At 40.0% G+C, this 19,093-nt stretch overlaps 1 protein-coding gene across 1 annotated transcript in view; it reads left to right on the top strand.

Moving 5' to 3' along the window:
• The first annotated feature begins 3,386 nt into the window (after window positions 1-3,386).
• Window positions 3,387-19,093, top strand: part of CPXM2 (carboxypeptidase X, M14 family member 2) — a 119,433-nt gene continuing 103,726 nt past the window's right edge. The window contains exons 1-2 of the mRNA XM_072995429.2: window positions 3,387-4,073; window positions 17,189-17,290. Of these exons, the coding sequence (XP_072851530.2) occupies window positions 3,749-4,073; window positions 17,189-17,290 (427 nt within the window). The 5' untranslated portion in view covers window positions 3,387-3,748. The remainder of the gene's footprint in view (window positions 4,074-17,188; window positions 17,291-19,093) is intronic.

The following is a 19,093-nucleotide window of genomic DNA, read 5'->3' as shown; positions in this document are numbered from 1 at the left end:
CTCTAGCATTAAAGTCTCCAAGAATGAACAGTGACTCTCTTTCAGGGACTTTTTTGATAGTAGCTGCCAGATCGTCGTAGAATTTGTCTTTCACTTCTGTAGTGGATGACAGTGTTGGTGCATATGCACTAATGAGGGTTACTGGTCCTGCTGATGAGTGGAGCTGCAGAGACAGGATTCTTTCACTCCCCACAGTGGGTGGAACAATGCATCTCAGGAGAGTGTTTCTGACTGCAAAGCCAATACCATATTCCCTGGTCTCATTCGATGGTTTTCCCTGCCAGAAGAATGAGAAGTTTTTTTCTTTGACAGATCCCGAGTCTGGCAGTCTTGTCTCTTGCAGGGCAACAATGTCCATCTGCAGTCTACTCAGTTCCATGTCAATGACAGCTGTCTTGCGCACATCGTCTATTTCTTGCAGGTCGTTAGGAAAGCCGTAGTCAGGAAAGCCAGGGGTCATTGTCCGTACATTCCAGGTGCCCAGCTTTAGGGCAGAAGTTTTCTTATGATTGTTGCATGGTGCACGGTTGTCGATCTGCTTGTCGGGTTTCACCCTAAACCACACGCACCCCGTGAGGTTAACAGACCGTGGCGAGGTAGCACCTTACTGGCTGGGCGGATGTCTCCAGGAAACTCTGTGTTGAGGTTTTGTATTAAAGAACGGGTTGCTGACACAAGGACCACAATAACAGCAAAACTCCGGCAAGCGTTGGCCTTTTTCATTCATCTTTCCAATGCCAAAAATGGCCTAGACAGGTGAGTTATGATCAGCATGAACTCTAGTGTTAAAGTCTTCGAGAATGAACAGCGGCTCTCCCTCAGGGACTTTTTTGACAGTAGCTGCCAGATTGTCATAGAATTTGCCTTTGACTTCTGTTGTGGATGACAAGTGTTGGTGCATGTGCACTAATGAGGGTGACTGGTCCCGCCGATGAGTGGAGCTGCAGAGACAGGATTCTTTCACTCCCCTCAGTAGGTAGAATAGTGGATCTCAGCTGAGTATTTCTGGCTGCAAAGCCAACACCATATTCCCTGGTCTCATTCAATGGTTTTCCTTGCCAGAAGAATGAGAAGTTTTTTTCTTTGACAGATCCCATGTCTGGCAATCTCGTCTCTTGCAGGGCAACAATGTCCATCTGCAGTCTACTCAGTTCCATGTCGATGACAGCTGTCTTGCATGCGTCGTCTATTTCCTGCAGGTCGTCAGAAAAGCCAGGGGGTGATTTCTTAGTTGGTGGCAATTTCCTACTGAGATGCCAGCTCTCTGTCTAATCTAGGTATAACTAAGTAATAGGATTCTCACTAATACTCATAGCTCTGAGAAAGACACAGGGAGGAAGATAGCAAGGAGTCAAAGAAGAGGTAAGGAGTAGAGATGGGCATGAATTGAAAAAATGGTGCTTTGTTGGGATTCGTCATTAGTCAAAGTTGATTAAATGATGAAGCACCAAGTTTTAGGGACAAATCAATAAGTTGTTAAATGCAATGTTCTGCCGAACAGCTGATTGGAGGGTCATTGACAACAGTTCTGAGAGCCAGCCTGCTTGTCAATGTCCGGACCACCAACTGATCTCTTCCCACATTGACAAGTGGACTGGCTGTGGGAAGGCAAACCCAGTTTCCATTCCACAGCCTGTGGCACAAAGGGACAAATGAAAATGGGTAAATATTCGTCCCTTCATAGGGACAAATATCTCACAAATCAGTGATATTTCACAAATATCCTGACACAGTTTTTTATTCGTCCCCGTGTCCATTAAGGAGCACAGTTAAGTCGCAAAAAGCTAAACTGGAGGTAGCAACCCAACAGCAGCCAAACTCGTTATAATTCTGTTGTTTCTATTCTTCAAATATTGTTTTGTCCTCCAAAAGACATAATCAAGTAATAATCACAGTCAGCCAAGCAGGAACAGATATTACTTTGGCTCCTTTGATGTTTACTTTGTCACTGATTGGAAAATACTGAGCCGATGGAGACATTTGCCAGATTCATTGTTCTTCCCTGCACAGCGGACAACCTGTGGTCCTCCAGATGTTGCTGGACTGACTCCCATCATCTGTCCTTCCCCATTTGCTACGTTTTTATATGTCACATTTCTGTTTCTGATCTGGAAATGTTTAGAATGCCAAAGGAAAGCCTGTATTAACTCAGCTATTTTCCATGGGATCATGGAATAAGAAGGTGGGGGGGGGATGAATTAAATGGAAATTGACTATAGTCAGATTATGAGCAAACGTTCACCCTATTTGTTTGCAGAGAAACAGGGCAACAGAGACCATTTCACCAAATCTCTCCAGAGAGAGAAGACATTCTTCAGCCATTTCATGGAAAGGAAGATCTCATCAGCGGTAGTGATTTCTGTTACTGTTGCTTCTCTTCCTCCTCCTCAGACAACAGCAGGAATAATTAAATTGATAGCAAGGCGGCCACCATTGGTTCTCAGCTTTAGGTAACCCAGGTGCTCATGGACTGCAACTCCCAGAAACCCAGGGCAGTACAGCTTCTGGGAATTGCAGTCCAAGAACACCTGGGCTACCCAAGCTTAGAAACCACTGCTGTATAATATCCTTCACATAGAGTTCATGAGGAAGGGAAAACAGTAAGAAAAAAAAAGAAATTTAAAATGGCACAGAATGTTTAGAACAAGTTTATCAAAGGACATTCCTATTTTCTCTCAGCCTCTTTGTGCCTGTGTGTGTAGGGGTGTGTGAGAGAACTCTCAAGTGATTTTTGAGAACTTTTGCATAAGCTCTAATAATAATAATAAAGAATGAAGATATAGCTATAGATATGCCACCCAGAGTAGACTATCTGTCTAGATGCATGGGGTATAAATCTAATAAATAAATAAATAAATAGCTGCAAATCTGGAAAATAAGTATAAAGGGGGTGGAATACTACTTAAATATACCCAACATCTTGATTGCTAACTTCTTAGTCCTGCCATGATTTTTATGGTGCAGACTATATCAATGCAATATACAAAATTTCTATGCTGTTGCTGATTTGCCCCTACACCTGTTTTCCATCAAATGCTGGAGCCGTAGAAGGAATTTTCACAAGCACGTTTTCCTCTGTATTGCATAGAATCTGTAAGGCATCTTAATATTCTGGAGGCAGGGTAGTGATGGGGGGGGGGGGAGAGAGAGAAATCCCTAAACCATGGGAGAACTCATTTCTCTACATACACATTGCACATAGTCCTGGCAAGAGATATGATGTATTTTGTAAAGGGATTTGGAAGGATACGGCTTGTGGCCAATTTTTCATTTCACTGAATAAACATTGTGTCCAGACTTGACAGTATATATAAGTACTCCAAAGGACTGGATCTTATGAGACCCACATTTGATTAAAGGTTTAATGGGGAGCAGAGAAAGGGACTGGGGGAAAGGGAGAGACAGAGACAGAGAGAGAAAAAGAGAGAAGCACAAATTGCAGAAACTTTGCCTGGAGAGTCACACCTGCCAAGTGCCGTGCTCTCTCCTTCCTATATCTCTCTGTGAGTGTCTGGCTGGTGAGCCCTAGTGATCACATGAACTTCAGGCAGCAACCTCCCTCCCTTCATTTCCAGTCCTCACTCCCACTTCGTCACTTGCAACTTTTGCAAACTCGTCCAAAGCAGAAGCACTGTGCTCTTGATCTAGAGATTCTTCAACAGCCAATGTCTCTGTTTTCCTGCCTGCTGAATATAAATTGGATCTTCACAGAAGAGCTTTTTATCCCCTGCAATACAAGCAAAATAAAATGAACCATCTCTTCAAGAAAGCCTCTTTTGCTCAGATCTGTCTGGCACTCTATGTTTTGGACCTGAGTCTGTTTGGGAATACAAACTGGGCTCTCCCTTTGGAAGATCAGGATTATTACCTTCAGGAAATCATCAACAGGGAACATTATTATTCTTTTTCGGATCCAGATGAGGAATTTTCACCCTTCACAGAGCAGCCCAGGGAGGAGGATGTGGAGATTCCCACAGAAACAGAAGAATCCCCAAGATTCAGGTCAGGCAAGAAGGACTTGAAATCAAAGAAAGCCAACAAAAAAGAGAAATCCACTTTGGAGACCCCACCAGGTAAATTTATTCTTTCACATAAAAATTCTGACAATCCAGAAAGGCTTCAAACCCTGCCCCCTCCCCCTCCAAAAGTTAATACCCTAAGCATAAAAGTAGAGATAGTACTCACTGTGCTGCGAATGACGTTAAAACACCCTCATACTAATAGCAGCTGTTACACTAATAGAGTTGGTGATTATATGTAGGTTTGGAAATCTAAATTTAACCTCAATTCATTCTTCTGGGAAGACACAAAATTGCTCCCACTTCCTGTTCTCTCTTTGTTTAAAGGCTTTCAAGAAAACTTTTCTTGATCCACGTTGCCCAACCTGAGCGCATGCCATTGCCCTTTTTAATACATGACATCTGGTTTTTGTTTTGGGTTTGCTAAGTAAAGTGGTCACATTGCAACCAAAGACTCCGTTCCGTGCTTCTCCTCTTGCTCAGGTTACGAGAGCGGGGTCTGCGAAGTATTTCTGGGACAGTGTGTGCGCTGCTGTCAAATTTCATACTAAAGCCTTCCAAAAAACCCCAGATCTTGAAGGAATGTTCTGCTTTGATCCTGGTTCCACTGAATCATATTATATTGTTTTAAATAGTACTATTGATTGCCCTCACCCTTAGGTCTTCAAATATAGCGTGAAATGGAAATATTTAAAATAAAATATTTAAAATCAATAAAACCATCTAAAATCACGTTTGCTCAAGCAGTTGAGAGGGGAGTTTAGATGCTCACATCTGGCTTTACGAAATGCTGTAGTTGTTCTTGCCATTATTGTTATTGTTGCTGCTGCGTTTTCGATAGCATGTGTTCCTTTATGATTCTTCATTCCTGTGTCTATGTGCAGAATGCTAAGCCAGCTGAAATAAGCTGATATGTCCAGACCTGTTACAGCTGCTTCATGCATGGCTCATGGCTGAGAGGAGAATTATGACAAGTTTTGTTCCCTTCACTGTCCAAATTGTAAGCACTTTATCAGTCAAGACTGGCCCAGGATATTTTGCTGCCTGAGGCAGAGCAGCAAGTGGTGCCCTTCCTGAGTCAATGTGCCTAACACAATCCAAATCTGGTCACATCATTTGGGCATCTATGGGGAAAAATGTCACAAACACTTGGCACTCTTCTTGGGAGTAAGGACACAATGGCTGAAATTGCAGGTAGAGTAGGCCCATTGAATCTGTGGGGATTTAATGAGTCAAGATCTGTGTAGGTTGAATGGGTTTAATGGGCCTGTTGTTGTTGTGACTGACTATTGACTTTCAGATAATGATATTAAATAACCAACAAAGTGTTCTGTTTCCATGGACCTTGAGGCAATTGCCCTATTCTGGCTAATGATAGGGCCAGCACTTTTAATCAGTTGTGCTTTTTACCATCCTGCACCTCTGATGACAGCAGGTGTGTCCTATCACCACCATTCTGTCTTCATTGGTTGACTGCTGCCATTTTTGAAAGAGAATAAAACATCCAGACCTATAGGAACCTGTGAAGTTGTGCAGTGCTGTCCTCTCTGATACCATTTTATGAAATTTAGTGATATGCTAAGGGTGAGTAGGCTGATATAGTATGCTCTGGTGTAGAACCCCTCCATCTCAGAGCTGCATCTGACTGCTTCACTCTTAACACAATGAATGATAAAATTGCGATGCTATACTTCCTTACCTCAGACAATCTTGATGAAATAACTTTTTTAAAAAGATTTTTGTTGTTGTTGTACTGGAAGCTTAGGCTGAACTTCACTTGAGGAACTTGCAAATACACATTCTGGTTGGGGGATTCTGGAAGTTGGAGTCCAAAACCTAATTTTTCCAAGCTCTGCCAGAAGAGTCCGAGGCTGCCATTTAATAAAGACAGGAAAGATGAAAATTTCATACGCAATTATGATTTACAGCTGTAGATCTAGCTGTGGGGGTGAATTCTCTCTTTGCACCATAACATATGAGAAAAGAGCTAATGTAGTGTACAGAAGAGAATTCAATTTGCAAGTCTTAAAATAAAATGTTGCTGATTCTTGTTTGCTTAATAGGGCTAAAGGCATGTTGGATTAATTAAGTGCTTGTAGCAAACAATCAGCTGGTGCTGAACTGCAATGAGGCAAAAGCCAGGAATTGGAATTAGGAACATGTGATCTGCCCATTGACAAAGCAGCTGGTACCAATCAGAAGCTGCTCTGAATCAAGAGCTGGAACTAACATTCAGAATAAAGCCAGAGCCCTATACCTATGCCACAAACTTTTGATTAATGTTAAGTAAATGAGGAAGGAGAGATCAGATGAAGCTGTTTCAAACACTACAACAGCAAGAGAAGGATATGTCCTCCTTTTCTTCCCCTTCCTTTCATCTGAAATAGACAAAAGGCGAATTTAGAGCATTAGACCTTAGCATGGATGAAACATGCCCTAAGATCTTCCTATTGATTAAATGTTCATGGTGTGAACTTGCAAATAATAAACCACATGCCCTAGCCTCTAGCCGTCTAGCGCACACACCAGTGGCATATAAAGATTAGAGTGCTGGGCTAGAATTTGGGAGTTCCAGGTTCTATTAAGCCTTGAAACATGCTGGGTGACCTTGGGCTATTTACTTACTTTTGTGTTGACCTACCTGACAGAGTTATTGTAAGTCAGTGGGAAGTAGAAGAGGATGCTTGCATTCATGGGAAGAAAGGCAAAATATAATAATAAATAATAAATAAATTCCAGAGCTTGGAAAAGTCTGGCCTATAACTCCTAGAATCACCCAGTTGATATCATCAAAAGTAAAATTCCCAAGCTTTTCATAAGTGACATGACTAAATAAATTCTTACTTTATATTCATGACTTGAAAATATATGCATGTGCAATACATGTACACCTACTACCACACACAGATTGTAATGACTGGTGAAATGAGCAGTGAACCAGGCAACACCAGTTCAAATACTGTCTCTACCATGAGTTTTGAGATACTCAGTGTGGTGTAGTGAATAGAGTGATGGACTAGGATTCTGAAACTCAGGGTTCAAATCCCCACTCAGCCATGGAAGCCCACTAGAGGAGTGCAACTGGTAAAACCACTCCTTAGATATCTTACTTACCTTAAAAGTCCTCTTAAGTTTGCTAGAAGTCAGTGCCAACTTCATGGCACAGAACAACTACAAGTCTTAAATTGTTTAATTATATAACATCAAGTCACCATCTACAATGTGGAAGTTGTGAGCATCAGTTTATACAGAATGCAGGTCACAGGCTCTTACCTGGATACCTGCCAGTAGCATCCCACAGTCAAGGTGCACAGTGTCAAAAGGTTAGGATTTTTTATTAACAAAAATTATGGTAACAGCTGCCACATTGCTAAAGCTTTCCCCTTTTCCACCCCGCTGCATTTGACTGCAGTCCTCACTGTACCTGGGAGGAGGCATTGGGTTTTGTCAGTGAATTATCCTGGTTCTATGACCGTTTCTTTTATAGTGTGAATTAAAATCCACTACCTTTGTAAAATAGCTGCTTCTGGCAGGTTTGAAAACTGCTAGAGCTATTAGCAGCTGCCAACATCATTCGGATTCTCCTTGGGTGTGTTAGGAGTTGTCAAGAAGAATATTTGTGCTTTGAAATGGAATATTTGCATGCATAGCCCGTTCACATTCAGTGTTAGCATGTCACCACCAGTTTTGTGTATGAGAAAGATCAGACATTCTTGGAACCCATACATGGACAAGGGCTTGTACTCAAAATGAGGCCTGATTATCTCTCTGTATAGTACCAAGGTTGAAAGATAGTAGACTAAAGGCCACCAATGAGGTACGTGGCAGATGTCTAAGAAATGGATGTCCAGGGCTCTGACCCAGGAGTATACCAGTCTGAAGAAGCAGGTAATTGCAGAACTATTGCCAAGTCAGCAGAGTCCCATTTAATGGTCCAAACTTTGATTCTGGCTTTATGATATTAGAACCATGGGTCCTTGTGACATTATAAAGTTAGATGCCTGTGGTGTCACAGTAGGCAAGGAAGGAAGTGTGCCACAACACTCATACTAAGTACCTTTGCCCTGATTCAGTAAGCCTTGCCACCAATAGTAATTGGATGAAGGTGCGGGCCCAGGTTAAAAGAAATACAAGAGAAAGAAAGAAAATAGTCTTTCTCTTCCTGTAGCGCTGCCCATCCCAAAGTTTGTCTTCTTTTCTTACAACTTAGGGAAGCAACTTCCCGAGACTCAATTTGCTGTTTTGAAACCTGGCAAGTTCAAGTGGCACTGTTCTCAGCTATAGTCCATTGCCTCAACAGCTGAGCAGCAAGCCAGCTGGTGCTATAGTAGGGATGGGCCCAGGGTAGGTGACTGAGGAAATGATTGTAGCTGACATATTACTGTGGCAATGAGTTTGCCATACTCACGATTTGGGAAGGTCACTTTTTGTACTACAGAGCCTTATAGGTTGAAGAATTCTGAAGAAGCCTTCATCCAAAACTGTAACATTTTCAAACTCCTGTCATAATTGTCTTCTCAAGTCTAGCATGTTTCATCAAAGGCTGAGAGACCCCAACCAGCAAGCATAGTATGTCCTGCTACCTTTAAGCCAGAAAGGGTTGAGAAATAGTCTTTCAATGTTTGATCTGCCATTGCCTCTTGACAGCAGTGGGTATATGTGTGGTCACTGCTAAAAGGGAGTGGAGTCTCTCTCTCTCTCTCTCTCTCTCTCTCTCTCTCTCTCTCTCTCTCTCTCTCTGAGCCTCAACTAGCAGTTTTGATGCCTATGGCTTCACTGTCCTACTGGTTAAATTTGAGTTATGTGAGATTGGCAAACATGGAGGGACGAACAAGGAAAAATAGTTCTGTCTAAGCACGTGAAGGCCATGTTGGTTTCAAACTGAATCTGCCTGTTCGGTGTTTCCTTTAACTGTGATGAGGAAGCTAGAAATAATCCTAAATTCTTGGCATATGTGGATCCCAGCAGCAAATTTTTGCATAAATTAAAAGTTGGCGCTCTTGGTCAAAGCCTCACTTGCAGTACCCTTGCAGTAGTTCTGCTTTCTCTTACTCTCTCTCTATCCCCTCGCCCTTCACCCAGAAGGGGAAAGGCACAGATAACTTGCCAGAGACCTAAACTGATCACTTGCAGATAGCTTTGAGATTAGGCTAAGGACTGTGTATGGCCCTGGGGCCAAAGACTGTGCACCTCCTCCTTTAAAGGATGGGGAGTCAGGGCTAAGAAAAGAGGTTCACCCATTATGTATTAGCAGAACAGAGACTCACAGTTTTTTTCAATCTCCTTTATAGCTGATCCTCTTTTCAACACCCTCTGGAGGGTTTATGTCTGCAGGAGTCCAATTGGATAATTTGGGTTATGAACAATAACAGTGGTGTTGCCAGTTTTGAGAAATCCTGTCCAAGATGCTTTATGGAATCATGGTTCTGTAGTCAAACTCCCGGAGACCTGCAGTTGGTAAAGACTGTGTCTAAAAGCATGAAACATAAGCCAGATATTATTGTAAAAGCTCTCTGTCCCTTCCTTTTATTGTATTAAACAAAATGTCCTCCCTTCCCCTTTAGTATAAAGATTTTCTTGGCGGAGAAATGTTGCATAGGAAGCTATTTAAGATGAAAACTATATTTTCCACCCAGGTAAGCCAAGGATAAAAATAACTAGCCATGGTTGCCAGATGTACTTTATTTGAGGGAACATTCCTTATTTTGAAATGCCTTTTTGCCAAATGTCTCTCCCCCCCCCATCCCAACATTTATTGGAGGAATCTTTTCTTTTTCTTCAAGTAGGACTATGTCCACAATGTTTGAAATATTAAACCTTATAAACCCTAAGGGGCCTACATTAGATTTCCTGTGAGGTAAGTACCAGAGCTTGGGGGTGGGGGGAAGATCACAGTTTTGGATTAAATTTCTCAGAATCCCTTTGCCAGTGGCCATGCTGGGTGTGAGAGTCCTGCAGTTATCATTCTAACCCCCCCCCAAGAAAGTGTCCTTTCCTGAGCTAAAACTACTCTCATGTGCATGTTTTCATGGCTGTCAAGAACCATCCTCTGTTTCTGGCCATTTTCTACTGAACTCTTGAGGTTGAAATAGCCTGATTTATTTATTTAGTACCTCATCTATCTTACGTGGGAAAGTTCTTCCATTCATATTAACACACCTTACTACCATATACAAATTCTGTTCTCAGTTTAACTACTATCTGTTTTGTTTTGCATTAGACAAGACACACTCCCTCTGGTCTAACTTAGATGCTGTCCCGTTGCACCCTGCAAATCAACCCAGATGTAGAACCACAGGGCATTCTACCTTGCCACATTAATAATAGCTCTCCAGCTCATCTGTTCCAGAAGAACAAAACAATGCTTTTCTAAACAAGATGGGCATCTTTGCCGTTTTAACTCAACCTTTTCCCAACCTGGTATCTTCCAGACTTTTTGACTAGAACTCTCATCAGTTCTCCCTCCTTCCAATTCTTCTTTCAGCATTTCAGTGTGTTTCCATGCTTAAAATAAATGGAAGGCACAAATGTGGAGAAGGCTGACTTAAACTCTATCTTGATAGCGCCATTCCTTCAGAAAGATTCTGGTTACCCACTGTTGGAGAGCCAAGGCAGAGACGGAAAATGGCTGCACTTTTGCCTTCTTCATAGGACAGTTACCAAGCCCAGGATATTGCATGGCAGTGCTGCCCAATGTATTCCTCACAGAACAATTGGTGTTTTCTTCTTTTGTTGCTGTCGTGCTCTTTTTCACTTTAAAGAGCATATGGTGGTGTGATTCTCCACCTACTAATCTTCACCTCCTCTTCCCATCTTCTCTCTTTCTACTGTCAGGTGAAGCAGGGCTTCATTTCTCCACTGTATGTTTGACATGTCTGGGGAATTCTGGGAGGTGCAGTCCCTAAACAAGGAACAGTCTAGCTCTTGTAAAAAAAAAAAAAATTAAGAAGAATTTGCCATTTGTACTGTCCTTGATGAAAAAGGACATCAGCATGTTGGGACACCCCATCAAAAATATTGTTAATCAATGTGAGATTCTTTTGCTCCTATATGACAGCATACCTCCCCTGCTTTGTTTAAAGTAACACCATTATCAAACACTATTGTTCTTTGTGCAAAAATGTAGTATTTTGCACAAAGTTTGTATTATGTGGAAACACTATTTTGAACCAAATACAATATTTCTTGTGCAACGTGTTTCTGTAGAAAATACACTTTTTTCATGAAACATAGCAGGTTTTCCACAAAACACAATGTTTTTGTGTGAAAGACATTTTTTTTGTGAAAAATATATTTGCACAAAATATAATGCTTGTGCACAAAATGTGGAAAATACACAAAACATCACTAGCCTTACCCAGCAGGGAGAAAACACTGAGTTTTTTTTAAAGATTATGAAGTAAGAGGATATTTGAATTCATACAAATAAGCCTTAATTTGCATATGCTTTCATAGAGCATTTTTGAAGCTATGATTTCAACCTCTCCTTTATTCAGCAACTATGAGATTTATTACAAGAAAGGTCTCTTTTCTTAGTGTGTCTCAGTATCTCTCTGTTGTGTGTTGTGTGGTGGCTGCAATATCATTCCAGCAGGGAGAAAGTTATGGGTGGTTCTATCAAGGTAATAAGACTTTGAAGTGTTCCTGGTGCCAGACCATATTTCTGCTACTCAAACAACAGTTTAGTTGAAAGAAGCTTGCTGCTAAAAGATTGGTCAGCAGATAAGAACTGGCTGCAGCAATTATGGACCCAATGACAGTGCAAACTAGTTCTGATTAGCTTCAAGGGAGAGACTGATGCATTGCATTAGCTCTTCAAGGTGTTCAAGGAAGTCTATAATTTGCCTTGAGAATGATTGTTACTGAGGAAACTAGAAAATACAAACAAGCAAAAGTCAGTTTTGCATATTTTCAGTCCTCAGCCAGTTATATCCCACATCAGTGTGTGGACATGTTAAAAACATAATGGTGATAGTTGTTGTAGGTTTTTCGGGCTGTTTGGCCGTGTTCTGGAGGTTTTTCTTTCTAATGTTACTCTGTCTGTGTTCTAGCATAGACTATGCCACACACTTCACCAGAACACAGAGAGAGTTCTGACTCCTGTCCTCTGAAGACGCCAGCCACAGAGACCGGTGAAATGTTAGGAAGAAAAACCTCCAGAACACATCCAAACAGTCCGAAAAACCTACAACAACTATCAGATCCAAACCATGAAACCCTTTGAGAATACATAATGGTGATAATCTGCATTTATTTTTTGGGTGCATTTTCCCCAATATATAGGTTTTTAATACAGTTTCACCTAATATAAACATTTTGAGCAACATTTCTTCAGTCCATGTATGGCTTTTCCTTGGTATTCATAATTTTATATTCAGTTTTGCTTCACACTGAACATTTTTGGTGCTAAAATCTGTACCTCAAAATCTAGAGAAATGTACAATCCATTGAAGAAATGCATATTGGTTTTGGAAGTTCAAATAAGTTTGGTTCACTTTTAATGTGAGCTGAATAAAATTCATTCATTTCATTCCTCATAATCAGTCTCAAAGCTGTGTACACATGTCTTTCAGTAGATAGAAATAAGACTACGGATGATGTGAATGTGGCTTATGAATGGAAACACATATCCCCCCTCCCCGTTTTTTGTTTGTTTGTTTTTTTGCCTTTGTCTTAGTAACTGCAACAATGAAGGTGGTAATTCCTTGTCAATAGCTGGCTCCTCCCAGCCTGTCCCATGAATGGCACTATGTCATAAAATAACATCATTCCAGGGGCATTCTCAAAGTAAGGAAAGGGATGAAAAGAAGGTCTGGTAAAAGGCAGTGAAGGGTGGGAGACTTGGCAGTAGTCCTTCCAAAGAGCTTTTAGTACAGTATTGGGTATCATCAGTGTAAATCATTTGAATAAAGAGGAGTCAAAAACTGAATTTGAAGAATTCAAGAAACATGACTTTGCACCCAAGTCTGCATGCTTGTTTGTTTACTATTCAAACATCCTGCCTTTCTGTCCTATCACAAAGATTTCCAAACAGCTAGCAACGTAAGTTGAAAAGAGCAGTTAAGTGGGACTTACTCATATCTTTATTTGTAGGCCTGTCATTTTTGTCTGAAAAATTCCGGAGCAGCAGTGGTTGTGAATAACGAGCCAGGCTTGGATCTGAAGAGAGGGTCAAATATATCCCGAACTCTTCAGCTTTTGGTAACCATCAGGATCAATGCATAATAAATAATATTTGAGAGACACACTGAGTCTTTGTTTGCTGACCCAGATGGAATTTGAAATAATTCCCTGGCTGTGTTTGGAATTAAAAATAGGAAGGCTGCCATGTTTTTTGACTTGCCAGTGGTGGGAAAGAGTTTCCAGCTCACAGCTTGTTCTTGTCTCACAGCCTTTATTAATTATATTCTCTGAGAGTTAAGCAGCTACTGCCTTCATATTAAGCTTTATGACACACTTAGGGGAATAGCTGCTTTGTTGGGTCATGAACCATTGTATGAAATTGTCTGGCTTCATCACAGTCAAGTCATGTATCTGACTGTGTAGTCAGTCAGATGGGCCAGGCAAGCTACTCATTGTATGCATTTGCCCATTTTTCAAAATGCAGATTGGCGTCCCTAAGAATTTCACATGGACATCTTGTTCCCTACAGGAATGGATTGACACTTCTGCTTTCTCCCATAACTCCTTCTTTACTTCCTTCCTCTTCTCTTATTGGAGACTGGATGTTATCATGGCTGTTTTTACTCTGAATCCAGCAGTTTCAAACAAGTCTCCAAACTTTCCCAGCAAGACGTTCTCCTTCCTGTGTTCCTTTTCCAAATTTATTTTACCCTGAATGTTGAGCTGTAACAATCTGTAGTTTTCATTTCTCATTATGTGAGCAAAGCATTGTAACTTTCTGACTTTTATATGCCCTATGGTTTCTTCATCTCATTTGGTTTCCTGCTTTGTCTTAGCATTCTGGCAACACACCGACTTTTCACTTTGCTTCCCTCCCCCCGCCCCCCCGGTCTGTCTTAGTCCACAATTATCTCTTGACCCTTGTTTAGCAATAACTCCATCATCTTGTCATGCTGCGCTTTGCCAGAGGATTTCTCCTGACCAAGCATGACCCACCTTCCTGCCACAGTGTCTCTTCCCAAGTACATGTATGTACAAAAGTGCTTCCAGATCCTCCTTTGAATCCAAATTGTGTGCCTCTTGCCTCTTTTTCACACTGCTCATCTTTTTGTTCTGTATCACTACAGGGTGCTCCTAATTTGATAATTTAATAAACGCCAATCAGTCGAATTTCAAGAATAATTCTTGCCCCTAGATCTGACTGGGGGAAAAAATTATTGAAACATCTATGATACCCTTTTTTTGCGAGCTTCAATACCTGTTCTATATAATTGAGTCCAGGAATGTTGCCATTTTTGCTAGCTATACCACATCTTGACTATGGATTCCAGTCTGTTATCTTAATGTACTCACTCCATGCTACATTTTCAACGGTAATGTTAGCTATCAGAAAATTACTGTCATCTGTCAGTAATGGTCAATGTCATGTTTTTAATATACTTTGTTGTTGTTTAGTCATTTAGTCATGTCCAACTCTTCATGATCCCATGGACCAGAGCACGCCAGGCCCTCCTGTCTTCCACTGCCTCCCAGAGTTTGGTCAAATTCATGTTGGTAGCTTCGGTGACACTGTCCAACCATCTCATCCTCTGTCGTCCCCTTCTCCTCTTTCCTTCATACTTTCCTAACATCAGGGTCTTTTACAGGGAGATTTCTCTTCTCATCAGATGGCCAAAGTACTGGAGTAGCATTAATATACTTACCTCTTGCATATTTTTATTCACATTAAAAAATTATGAAAATAAATCTAGTTTTTTTAAAAAATTGTATATTGTTCAAGCCATTGTTTTTCTTTAGCCAATCCAATTTTGTTTTGGATGCTCTCATGTCATTCTCTGTTTTTGACGGTGTCTTCATTTTTCTGTTAGTGTTAATATTTATTCCATGATCCCCTTTTATTTACATTATTTACTTCTGATATAGTCACCTCTATCAATAGCGCTGTTAATTTAGAGCAAATAGAATTTATACCTCAGATGAGTGTGCAGTCTTTTTAACACCTTCATGAATCTCTTACTTAACAGTAGTATATACATAGTCAGGTCATGTAATTGTTTAGTTGCTTTGATTTTTCTAGGGTTTTATGTTTGTTTGTAGTTTCAGGCAAACTTTGGCAATGACATGATTATGTCTAAATTTGTGTCAGTCCTGGGATACATTTCCATTAACTTGACTCTCTTGTGATATCTCTGATTCTATCTTAAACCTGTAGCACTGGAAGAGGGACCCTATGGGTCATTGAGTACAGCCCTGTCAAGGAAGCACAGCGGGGAACTAGCATATAATTTGGTTCCTTACAATATTATTGCTAATTATATTTTGTGGGAATTTCTGAGTATGTAGTCTCCTTGGTGGTCTAAATGTGGTGTTGGTTATTTCAAGATCCTTCTCCTTCATATGCACAAAATTTTATCATCTGTTTTCCATATTCATTTTCCCTTCTAAGACCCCCTTCTAGTTAAAAGAACAAGGGGTGGGGGAAATCTCCATAGCCTCCTTTCCCTATTTAAGTATTAAAACCTCTTATTGTGAAATTTAGATATTGCTTTTTTCCCTGTGTTTTATACACACCTGAATTCTTTAAATAATCTTTCTGTGCTTCCTTCATCTTTAAAGGCAGTTGAGGTACACTGTATAGTGTTTATATCTGTGGGATTTGCCTTTAGTTGGATATGGATTATTAAGAGACAGGTCACTTTTTCTGAAGTACTTCCAAGTTTTGTACGATGACTTCAACATTTGAAAAGAAGTGGAAATGACTTGTTCACTTTTGGAGAACAGAGATGGCCAATAAGAAAGGGGATTATTTTCTTAGTTTTGTTTATAAATTGAATTCTAGGGATGTGCACAGTGGAAACTTTCATTTTTGTTTTATTTTAACAGTAGGGTGTTTTTCTTTGGGGGGGAGGTTGACTCTTATTTTCATATTTTTTTTGTCTTCCAGTCTTTTAATTTAAAATGAGAGGGACTGTTTCTTTAGAGTAAATTCATTTTGTTTATCCCCATTTGTGTTTTCTAGTGCTAGTCCAAAAAGTTGTTAAAAAGCCATAAGAGCTATCCCAAAAAAACAAAGACAAAAGAAAATGAATACACTGCAAAAGCAGGCAATAGTACAGCCAACTATGAAAGGAAAGAGTGTAAAATAAACCCACCAAAATATACACCTCTGACAGAATAAATACACAGTAAAAGAATGAAATAACATTTTTTTTGAAAATCAGTCAAACAGAGAAAACACTCAACCATCCCCCTGCATACAGGGAAAAACTAGCAAGATAAAACACACTACACAAATAGCCACCTCTCTCTAAACCCAGGAAAAAAAACAATCAAGCTAATAAAAGTTATTTGCTGTACTGGTTTTCTACCTCAATCAAAAACAAGTGTAATACAGAGAGATTTCTCTCCCCTCTACCACTTCAGGCCTTGTTCCCCACTTCTTTTCCCTTCTTTGAGTCTAGCACAATAGCAGGCAGGCAGCAAAAATAATCCAAGCAAGGAAAGGACCAAAGAGGAGGAAATTTCTTCAAAGAAATCAGAGGGAAAAATACACCCAATGAGGCATGCTGATTGGTGGTAGCAATAAAAATAGTCTGAAGAAATGGGGAACACAGCTCCCAGCAAGTGAAACAAAGAAAGAGCCCTCCTGTTGGATTCCAGCCAATCCAGGCTCTTTTTTAGCTTCCAAATACCACGTATTCCCTTCTCAATATTCTGATCGGCTAATAACAGCAGCTCTCACAACACTATTTGATGAAAAATTTCCTGGGCAATTTGATGGATAAAGAGTGAAAGAAAGGTTAAATGAAAGAGTGGAAAAAGAAATAACATGAAACTTGTGTTCTCTTTTTATGCTAAATGAATCATCTATGTTTAAAAGCTCTCATTCACAAATCAGCAAAACAACACAAAACTTTTTAAAGCCTTGTTCATATTTGTTCCTTTTATGAAAACATGAACGTTGCATCTCTATTGACTATTAGGCTTTATGTTTGGAGCATTTATATTTGAGGAAAATAATACATCTTTTTCCTCTCTTCTGTCAGCTAAAAATGGCAACAAGAAAGGTGAGAAAAACAAGAAGAGCAATGAAAGAACACCAGATGGTGACCCTGAAAGACAAAGTGCTTATGAAGACAGCAGAGAAAGTAAGCTACAATGCTTTAAGAGGTCCTTTGGAGTTCCTTTGGTCTTTTGAACTTTTTCATTCAGCTCTTTCTTTGGACACATAAGAATTAAAATAAAAGAGGTCATGAAGACATACTGTGTGTTGCATTGGTTATGTAGGTTCCAAATGTGTGTTTAAAGTCTTTCTTAGGAGCTATTTTCCACCTCTAGGTTCTTCTCTTTGGAGGTCTTGTGCTTATTTTTAACTGAGATAGTAGGTCTGATGGGAAAGTCAATGGATATAGTTGTTCCTATTTATCTTCTAGAAATAAAAGGTATGGTTGAGTCCTAGTGCAGAAATTCATTCTAGCCAATCTTTCCCTTGCTTGATGACATTTTGTGAATGGCAGTGAGCATAAGAGGGTATCCTGTAGACCATCTTGACTGCTGCCATTGATGTTGTCAACATTCAGGCTGTCCCTTGCTATATAAAGCTTGGCATGCTTTTTCCTGCTAGCAATGCAGGCATGATATTGTACAGCAATACTGGGCCGTTTCCTGGAATTTTGAATCATTGATACAGAAGAACAATATCTCAAATTCATAAACAGAATTGTTGGCAGAATTGGATTTCCTGGCTTTTAAAATACAGTGTGAGTTATATGGAACAGATGAAGAGATTCCCTAGGGAAAACCAGGTCTTCCTGGACCAATATCAAATAACCCTCCAGAGATTTGCACTATGTTCAGCAAGCACTATCTGCTTGTTGGCCTCTAAAGATTTTCTGGCTGGTTTTCTCCAGGGCGTTAAATCACGCTCACTCTACAATGATACATCTGTGGTACAGACAGGATAAACGAAGACCATTTTTGTTTTGATATAACACAATGTTTAGAGTGCAGTCTTTTGCATTGTTGATTCAGAAATAAGCCCCACTGGGTTAACTGAGATTTACTTTCAGAAAAGGTACATGAAGGTTCAATCTCTTTTCCTCCCAATCTGACATTATTTTGTTACCAGTATAATATTATAGGTTTTATGTTATGCTAGAGATGCTCCTCTTTGGTAAGGGAGGAAGAGTATGTGGAAATTTTTAAAACATAAGCAAAAAAACACAACAAAATACAGAGGTCAATTAATTATGTGTGACAGGTGTGGACTGAACTACAGTGGCAATTGATAGATGATCATGTTATTGAAGGGAGAACTTCATGACATTCTGTTCATTTAACGGAATGGAGAGCACAGACATTCTCCTCATGCAAGGACAAGAGGTCACCATTGATAGAAGATATTCTATGCATGAAGAAGGTCTCATATTTAATACCTGGCACTAGTGAGAAGAATCATGTAGAAAGTGATCAAAAATCTGCTGGAGACCCTGTGGAGCAATTGCAGGTCACAGTGCTGGACTACATTTTTGTTTGTTTGTTTGTTTTGGTGGACAAATAACTTAAGGTATAAAGCAGATCCTATGATCTTCTCAGAGGCATTATAAAAATATCAACAGAACAACTGAGGCATTATAAAAATATCAACAGAACAACTGGATGTCTTCTCAGACAAGAAAGGTTAAAACTTATGTCAGTATTCAAGACTAGCCCAAACAAAAAAAAATCAAAACTATTTTTTAAGCTGAAATCGATGTATTCTGCGAGAGAGTTTCTCAAACTGCTAATCAACTTTACTTCCCAGCTGATCCAGGAAGACCTGATTGCGTACTTACAGCCAGAGGCCAGGGTATAACCAGCTTATAATCAGTATGCTTTATCTTACCAAACATTTTTATGCAAAAGTAATGGTCTGTCAGGAAAATATGTAGTATCTGAATGCCTATTGTTTT

Source organism: Pogona vitticeps, chromosome 3 (genome assembly GCF_051106095.1).
Source record: "Pogona vitticeps strain Pit_001003342236 chromosome 3, PviZW2.1, whole genome shotgun sequence".
In the NCBI taxonomy this organism is placed as follows: domain Eukaryota; kingdom Metazoa; phylum Chordata; class Lepidosauria; order Squamata; family Agamidae; genus Pogona; species Pogona vitticeps.
This window is presented reverse-complemented; position numbering and strand designations above follow the sequence as displayed.